General features: G+C 43.3%; 1 protein-coding gene across 1 annotated transcript; it reads right to left on the reverse strand.

Moving 5' to 3' along the window:
• Nucleotides 1-2,231: 2,231 nt before the first annotated feature.
• Nucleotides 2,232-3,677, reverse strand: LOC105044813 (expansin-A2). The gene is made up of 3 exons (XM_010922832.3): nucleotides 3,450-3,677; nucleotides 3,027-3,339; nucleotides 2,232-2,923 (listed from the first exon to the last, which is right to left on the reverse strand). The coding sequence occupies exons 1-3, from the start codon at nucleotides 3,598-3,600 to the stop codon at nucleotides 2,620-2,622; spliced, it is 768 nt and encodes a 255-aa protein (XP_010921134.1). The 5' UTR covers nucleotides 3,601-3,677; the 3' UTR covers nucleotides 2,232-2,619.
• Nucleotides 3,678-9,800: the final 6,123 nt, after the last annotated feature.

A 9,800-nucleotide genomic window follows, 5' to 3' on the forward strand; every position in this document is an offset into this window, starting at 1 on the left:
GATAAATCTAGAAAAAAAATAAAATATTACTTATCTCGAACGTATTTTAATAAATCAACATATTTCTATACATTTTCTTCCAAAATTCTTCAGTTCATAAATCATATCACAATATCCGATTATCAGGTATCAACGATGCCTATACGAGATCAAATTCAATAATCAGAAAGAATACGAATACCATATTTCAACGATTTAGATTGGATCCGATCATTTAATTTCATCTAATCAAAATCTAATTAAGATATAAATGATCCAAAGCTTGACTATCAGATCAAATCGGATTCGAAGTGATAGGACCGAGGTTTCTTCATTGATTTCATAAAAATAAGAAGAGAGAGAAAATTAGAGGAGAGAGAATTCATGAGGTACAATCCAAATTAATTAGATACTATAGTCCAACATCTCGATTGATGTGATCAAAATGACTAATCCAAATCATGATTAAATCAAGATCATGGATAATCAAATTGAGAAATATCAGATCTGATCAAGGTGAGTGTTAGTATGCTGTCCGACAATCATGGATCAAGATTCTTCATCAGATCAGAAATATTAAAAAAAATTCTTCATTGATAAATCTTTTTAGAGAGAAAAATCGATCAAGAGAGAGAAAATTTTAGAGAGAGAAATTCATCTTGGACTCTTCAGACGATATGATTCAATAAATCTGATCGTTCAGATCAAATCATGCTGAAATTATCATGTGGATAATTCAATAAAATCATGAGAAATAGAATCTTAAAAAATATTAGATCTGATCAAAGTGGATGCCGGTATACCGTCCGACAATCACAGATCAAAATTTATTATTAGGATCAATTTCAATTCATCATCGTTCTTCTCAAAATTTTAGAAATCTTAGGAGAGAGAAATAATCTAGAGAGAGAATTCTAGAGAGAGAAAAAAAATTCTAGAGAGAGGAGAAAAGAGGGAGAGAGAGTCTATATTTTTTTCTATTTTTCTTCTTCTTCTTCTTTCTTTTTCTTTGTTCTCTTTTCTTTTCTTTTTCTTTTTCTTTTTCTTTTTCCCGCGGCTTGCCTTGGGCTGAAATAGGGGATCTCAAATCCCTTTGTTGGCTGGCCGACCGACGGTGCAGCCGGCATGGGGGCAGCCATCGGCATGAGGGCGGCGACCCACCTCCCAAGGAAACATAAATCCGATGGCCAGCGGCGACCACTGGCGCCCAAACCCAAACGAAACCGAAACCCCTTTCTCAAAGAAGTCTGGCAGCTCTGGTCGCCAGCGAGCGTGCACACCGGCATGGGAAGAAAGGAGAAGAAGAGAGGAAGGGGAGGAGGCTCACCTTCAACGCCGGCGAGACTTTCTGGCGAGAAAATTGGATGGGCACAAAGTTGGTCTTCTGCGATGATTTTCCAACGATTGCCGCCGATGAACTTCGAGATTTTCAGTGGAAGAGAGAGAGGAGGGATCCCCTCCTTAAATAGAGCCGAAGGGGGCCTCTTTCTGACTCCGGTTGGGAGTCGGTGAGAGGAGGAGGGAGTCTTCTTCTCTGTTTCTTCCTTCATTTTTTTTGTTTGTCTATTGGGCTGGGTTTAAGGCCCAATGGGCCGGGCCATAACAAATCACCTTCTAGATTTTTTCATACTAATTATATTTTAGTTAAATCAGTTGGAGCTTAATGGATTGAAACGATGCCTTCAATCAAAATCTAAGCTATGAGTACATGGGCCAGATACATCATTTCACCAAACCTTAATCAAAGTCGTCAATCTGGGTCCAAACATCCCATGGTACAGGGCGGATAAATTCTTTCCCCTTTGTTGAAAAAAATACAATCACCAAGCCATTCGCGGCTGGCCATGTTCAGATGTACAGATAAGTGACTTGCTAGTCTCCCCCAACCATCTTGCTTCAAGGGCAGAAGCTTTGGTAGACCATTTTTTTTTTTTTTTTTTTTTGATAGAAACAGACGATTACACCACTCTGATATAAATACGGTCTATAGGATCGGAATACAAAAGATTCCGCAAAACTGACAGGTATGTATATATATTTGGTCTCTTTCGCACTTCATAAATCATTGACTTCAGACCTGATCAGTACGCGATCAGAAAACCAAACTTGAACAACACTTCTGTGCAAATGGGTCAGGTTAAAGCCTAGATTTTCTTTTTTTTCCTTGAAACTGAATAGGATCATCAAAAACTTGGCTTATGGTCCCAGTCCTTAGAAAATAAAAATAATAATATAATAACAAAACAATCAAGTACTGCAAATAACATATTGCTTATTCTTATTTGAGACCAATCAGCTGTTACAGATATTACGTACGTTTCAAATAGACAAAACAAGCATCATACTTCCCTCTAATTTTTATACCATCCTCCACACAATCACATATTGTGTTTCGAGGATTCCTATGGTATACACCCAAGGCCTTGATTTCCGAATTTTCCACAAGGCATTCAATCTAAATTGCCAACAAGGAACAAACCGAACTCCTATATGTCTAATAAATTTACCATAGGCCTTTCTCAGCGGGTGCTAGTACATAAAGCTACCTCAGCTTTCAACCAGGCCCCAACCTCTTTCAAGAGAGGCTTCCCTCCCAAACCCTTAAAAACAATTTAAACCCTTAACAGTGGCGATCGAGGCCTAGAATTGGCCTCCCTCGAAGGTCTGGCCGAACTGCCAGTTGGCCGGCACGACATCGTAGCTGGTGACAGTCCTTCCGTCGCTGGTGGTGACCTGGAAGGAGAGGCTCTGACCGTCGAGGTATGCATTGCTCTGCCAGTTCTGCCCCCAGTTTTGCGACATAGCCTGCCACCCGGTCTTCGACCCCTTGATCGACACCGCATTCACGTCGCCGGCCCCGCCGACATTGGAGATCAGCACCAAGTTGAAGTAGGAGTGGCCATTGACGGTGAACCTTATCCCTCCCTTCTTCACACAGGGCACCCTGCAAGATATATATCAAGTAGTAGTTAGTTCATAAAGATCACTCATTGAAGTCTTTGAGTCATGACTCCTTGGATATATAAGATCGGTTACGCAATGCTCACCGGCGGAAGGAGATGGGGACGATGCCAGCCCGGTATTGGGAGATTTGGAGGAAGGCAGGCTCGGCGAGGTCGAAGTGCTGCAGGGGAGGGTTGCACCACCCACCGTTGTCGTTGGGGAGGGCGTAGTTGGGGGGGCAGAAGTTGGTGGCGGTGACGATGATGGAGCCCGGGAGGCACCACTGGGGGTCATTCGCGCACTGCATCTCGTAGCACGCGCCGCAGCTGAGCCCGTTATTGAAGAGAGCGGTGCTGAGGGCCGCAGTGTTGGTCCCATACCCCTGGCTGTAGAGGTTACCGTACCCACAAGCCCCTCCTGCAATCCAAACCAATTTGCACCAATGAGAACAATTAAGTTGGCAGGTACCTAACACGTACAGTATAATACACTATGGATCGAGCCAGTTCAAATTAACTCTAACTCACCCATTGTGCCGGAGGCATCGCCACCGCCGTAGAATGTGGCGTGTCCCGTCTGCCACCCGGAGTCCCCCAACGCTTGTGATGCAAAGAAGCACAAGGAAGAAAAGAAGAAGGAGAGGACAGCATTGGGGAGGGAGCACTTTGGGGATGCCATTGGAGAGGAGGGGAGGATTAGAGTAGAGAGAGAGAGAGAGAGAGGAAAGGTTGTGGCTTTTGCTGCTTGGTTAGTGAAGGAGAGGGAGGGGGGCTATATGTAGGGGTGGGGAGGGGGCTGATTGCTTTTCTTTCCTTGTATAAAGAGACAAAGTTGGTTGTCCTCACGTTGGCCCCGGGTAAAGCCTTCGAAGGGATTGCAGGGATTACGGAAATCGAGCGCACATGCAATTGCTCTGGGTGAAGTACAAATGCTGGGCCCAATGGGGCCCCTCACGCACATGCACCTTCTTCTCTCGGTTCTCCTCTCCGTGTCCGAGTCCAATTCTCCACCGCTCTTTTAATTATGGGGTTGATTTGTGGGACAATCCTGTCTAAATATATGAATATGAATGCAGATTCCAAAAAGTTAATATACTTTAAGCTATCACTTTATAAAATGTACACTCAAATGGAATATGTAGTCACCAAACAGTTGGTAGACAAACAAATGTGACATATCAAGAGATGAAAAGGGAACGCAATTGTGTTAAAATTGCTGGGAAAAACGCAAAATTACTGTAACTCTGCCTGGTATGGGATTGCGTATCACTTTATGAAACATTATAGACTCGTCAAATCGTCCCTGGCTACGAATAGAGAACGCTTTTTAAGCTGTGTTACTCAAAGATCCTAGATGATTGCATAAGAGCATATTTTGCTTAGAATGCTAGATGATTGGCAATGAGGCAGATTAACCGGTCTTATCTAATGATTGGCATTCTTGCACCAAATTTAATTTAATGGCCTTATCCTTTCCTTCGAGCAAGATATATTTATTCTCTCAGTTTATCAACCTAAACAATAATTATCGCAATTGTTGATGCATTCTCTAGTTGGCCAAGTATCTTACATTGCTTCGCTGATTCTTTATATTAATCTCACATGATTGAATCATCTATTATCCTTTGAATGATCTAACAATTCGACAAATTATTCACTAATAATTCATCAAATCTTTCATGAATTATTCATATTATGCATTACTATATATCATTACTATCTCTAGTGCTGCGTGATCACCTATATCATCCATTGAGGTGTGAATCATTCCATAATTTTAACCTTCGATTTACTTATAAGACACATATATCATTTCAAATTGCCTCTAACTACTCTTGTGGACATTTTTTATCATGTTATTCTTGTCAAAGGAAGTTACGAATTTATGGCTTCAGCTTTCCTCCAACGTTTCTCTCATGTTAAAAAAGAGATAAACAACAAAGGACGAAACCTTTCAAATGAATAGAAAAAGGTATCGAACATGGCATGCATTGCTTGGTTAACAAGGTGTTGGTTTGAGGTTCACATGAAGGCACCATTTTATTTATTTTTTGTTCGGTTGGCAGGTGAGGTAGTCCATTGGAACAGTATCTAGATGGTAGTTGCTCCGGTGCAGGTCAACTTTGACAAGTGGCTTCATGACGTGTAACTACAATCACGCGTTCATTGCTCCACCCATTACGCTGGCGATCAAGGTGCGAAGACTTCTTACCAAAATAAAGTCACGGGAGTTCATAAAATTTCCACCAATTGCCTCCACCGACTAAGCTTTCGAAAATTCTCACCTAAAGTGGCTGACCACTCATTAGATCATCAACTAAGTCAATTTATTTGTGATATCATTAGCCTTCCTAAAGATAAACTAGTATTATCTGTTAATTGCCTCCATGTTTATAATGCATGGCCCTATCTTCTGCCCAAGGTTCATTTGAGCTTTCATTTCATTTGTAATACTCTCTAAATTTCTTAGTTTTTTTTACCATATTTTGACAGTGTATTTAAAACAGAGTATGAAATGCACGAGGGGTATACTATTGTCGGTCGATCAGCATATTAAGAACACTGCATTGGGAATCTTATTGTTTAAGTGCTAAAATCGGCGATATGTGTCTATTGACATTTGCATTTGGTCCAATTATTATGAGACATGAACTTTAGATACTAAATTATATACAAGGATTGCGGAGTTATGGTTAGATATTCTATTTGACTACACAAACATTGGTTAAAGACTAGCTATATTAATTAGTATCACATCAAGGAAGGTTCTATTCTAGTTTCAATTCTCTTATTTGTGGCATAGGATGTTGCTTTTATATGTAAAAAGGCAATATAAGCATGACCCACCATGTTAGGAGCACATGATATCCCGGATCTTGCGGCCAGCCTATTGTTATGAACTGATTTAATCACTTTTGTAGGCTTGCTAACCATACCAACATGATATGATAAACTTTAGGATATGCCCTGTGGTTTCGATGGGAAATTTAGAAATAGACTAAGGGATAGAGACAATGAGATGCCGTGTGTAATTTCTTTTCTAATTAAAAGGCAATTTGTCAAAAATGAAGATCTTCCATTCCACCTAAACCGGATATTGTAATGGATGTATCGGCTATTATGACTTGTCTTGGTGCCATGACCTGTTTTGCAAAGTTCAAGTATATTTTTCACTTAGAAAATGCTATTAGTATGAGCCAATAACAGAGATTATTCAACATGTTTCGACTAAAGGCAATTGATCGACAAGTCCTCTACTTCTTGTGTTCACAGGAAGTGCGACCAACATCGAATTCTTATGCTGCTCCTTCAAGCAAATTTAAGATGGAATACCTGCAATGGGTATATAGATAAGAATGAATACAAACAGTGGTTACAACTTTGGAGAATGATGGTTGGTAAAATTTGCTTTGGGACGAGCCACGATGAACAATATGAGGTAAAGAACGACTCACTTTTTGATGAAAATTGCTAGTTTTCCCTTAGAAAATAGAAACATCTTTTGTGACATTACCTAATGATCTCTTTCAGATTATGCCCACGCTTCTAAGGTCCAGAGAAACCTAATTGGTGCGTCAATCGAGACACATTACCGCCAAATTCTCGACTATAAGGGAACATAATTTCTAATGGTTGGGAAACATTTTGCATAATCTCCATTAAAATGAAATGTGTGGTGGTATCTCCCATGATATTGCCCTAAATAAAAGATAAGAAATTCTTATTCGAACTATAGTTTGTTGATACTCGGCAACTCGAATTTATTGTATATGTCTATTTCTTTCACCCAGAACTCAATAACACGACACACTAGGAATATTCAAGGGGTGCTTGGTTGGGGGAATGGAGGTCTGGAATGGAATTCGGAATAGATGACTCCCATTCCAGCCGTTTGATGAGGAGAGTCTCGTTCCAATTCTGATTCCAAGATAGAATAGAAATGACTCAATCTATCTAAAAGTCAATCCTCTCTCTCCCTTATGGATTCAAATTTCAATTTCAATTTCGATTTTGATTCTGACTCTGGTCATGAACCAAACACTTCGGGTATTTGATCATTCCGATTCCCATTCCAATCCATTTCGATTTCGATTTCAATCATGAACCAAACATCCCTTCAAGGTAAATGCGCGATATATACAATCTAAACAGCCAAATTCTTCCTATGGTGGTTGGCATCCCACATGCCTCTAATTTTTCAGACAATTACATGCCATACACACCATCCACATCATGGGGCATCGCCCAACACTTTTTATTCTCCTTTTCACTTTTCGAAATATATTTCACAGTCATTGAGCTCAATCGTACATAACTTTTAGCAACCTTTTCTTATATATGGGGTGCCATGATCAGGACTAGTGATTCTGAGGTCCCTAGAGATCAATATCTATCCGCCAACTTGAACTAACAACAGCCCGCAGGACATGTGGCTTTTCATCCCGTAGGGCTGTCGGTTAGGGGCCGAGGACAATGGCCCTCACGAGGGGCTGTCCCTTAGTCCCGTGGACCCAAGCCTAATGGTCGAGAGGAGGTTTACGTTCCATGAGAGGAAGCTGGGCAATAGAACATGGCAAGTTTGAGGGACAAACCACATGTGGTCTACTTCTCTTCAAGGCTGCACCTCACCTTCCGATGGCATTCAAACCTTTGAAGCTGGTGGCATGTGGTGGGGGCCCATGTCATGATCCTGTCTTGGCCGAAAAAAAAAAAAAGAAAGAAAGAAAGCAAGAAACGTTTGGTGAGGAGGCCCGAGGACATAACAACTGCGATGTCACACAATTTGACAATTTGAGATACGCTCGAGTCATGTCTCGTGTCTCACTTATTGGTGGTTGAGTGTTAAAGAAGGCTTCCTTTTCTTTCTTTCCCTCCCTTTCTTTTTTTTATTAGAAAGTTTTGTGACAGATGCCATGCTTCATTTAGTCCTGCTTAACTTTCACATATATGTTACTCTTCAAACAAAAAAAATATTTTCATTTATCTGTTGATTTCATTGGCCCAAAAGGAAAAAAAGTTCATTTGTTACGTGAATTTGGAGATTGTTTCAAGTCAAGTCAGAGGTGTACATACTGGCTTTTCTGGTGCTAAATTTTTGAGATGAGTAATGTTACTGATTACCCATTCATTCACCTCTCAATTCACTGGTCGTCGGAGATTATTAGAGAATTAGTGATGTCGGTCGGTAGGGGTCTTAGGTATTGCTAAACCAATCATGGGCTTCTGAACAGAGCAATGATATGGTAGGTGATCTTTAGTGTGTTTCCTCCGAAATTTAAGGCATCTCATGAGCGTGACACAACAATTGCCAAGTTAGAAAGTCTTTTTTTTTTTCTTTTTCCTGTACCAACTATGTCATGACTTTTCCACAGCATTTTACCAGTTGCCAAATTTATGCCATCTGTATTTTGTAGGGAACTTAAGTCCATCCATCAGTGTTGGGATATACCGACCGGTCTCTCTTACGCCGACTCACCATCGGACCCGCCTAACCGGCACTCGACTCTACCGACCGCACCAACCGACGACTGCCGACGCCGTCCGACCGAATATATGTCGGTCAGGCAGACCCTCTCCGTTTCCGACTGGCCGAACTGCGGAGCCCGATATCCGACCCCCGCAACGCGCCCGACTGACCGCCAGAGGGTCCCTGGGTTTTCACCCGATATTTCACAACCAGACGCCGACGTACAGTCGGTCGGCTCCTCCAAATGCCGTACGACTGCTGAAGGCCGTCCGTCCTGACAGAGGCGTGCGGCATAGCTGCTCTGGGACGTCGTCCTACCCTAGACGGGGGTCAATCCTAGTGATTTGACAGCCCCACGGTGATTTGACAGTCCCACGGCGACTCTGACAGTCTTCGACGATCTGACAACTCTCCCATTGTCTGCGCCATTAATGACGGCGCCATGCCGTGCTCTACTATAAAACGGAGAAAGCAACAGTGCTGGAGGAGGTCCTTTCGAAACCCTTAGGCCCTCTCTCTCTCTCTCTCTCTCGCTGAGCTCCTTGATTTTTTTCTACTGTTGCCTAGTCTTCTCTCTGACTTGACCGTCGGAGGGTCTTCGTCGGAGTCACCTCCGGTCAGTGCGGACTTCTTTTGTAGGCGCTCGTTCCCGGCGACCAGGCGACGAGAAAATTGGCCGCAACAGGTTTGGCGCGCCAGGAAGGGGCGACGACAGGGATTACGACCTCCATAAAACTCGAAACACCCTTTCGAAATGACAAGAACCAAGGCTCAGCGATCGAGGGCCACCGGATCGGCGAGGCACTCTTCCCGCCGGGAAGAGGCCTCTCCTCCACCCTCCATGGCGGAACCTAGCTCTCCGCATCCTGTGGTGACCACGGAGGCGCAGATCGCGACGATCGTGCGATAAATGACCGTGCTGACGGACGCGGTCAAGAGTCTTCAACAACAACCAACCCGGTTGCCGCACTCGCCGTTGGAGCAACTGACGGCACACCCGATGCCCTCCAGGAGCAGCCGTCGATGCTCGCGTCGGTCTCCATCCCCTCCTCGGGAGCAGCTGTCACAGCACTCCCACCGAGAGGAGGAGAGGCGGCCACGGCTTGATACCCATCGGTCTCGACGGCCGTCTCCTTCCCAGCTGGAATGAGCAAGGAAGGAGAAGCGACCGCGAACACCGTCCGCCTCCCTCTCAGATTCGTCGGGAGACTCCACCCCCGGGGTCTCTCAGCACCGACGGGCCGACGACTACGAACGTAGGTTCGAAGAAATCGACCGTCGGTTAGTCCAGCTGCAGGTGGACAGACAGAAGTCCTTGAATGACGTCGACTTCCAGACCACCCAACCTCTCTCCCGACTCATCCTTGATGAGCCGATCCCTAGTCGGTTCAAAATGCCCCATGTGGAGCCCT

Source organism: Elaeis guineensis, chromosome 5, assembly GCF_000442705.2.
Source record: "Elaeis guineensis isolate ETL-2024a chromosome 5, EG11, whole genome shotgun sequence".
Lineage (NCBI taxonomy): Eukaryota > Viridiplantae > Streptophyta > Magnoliopsida > Arecales > Arecaceae > Elaeis > Elaeis guineensis.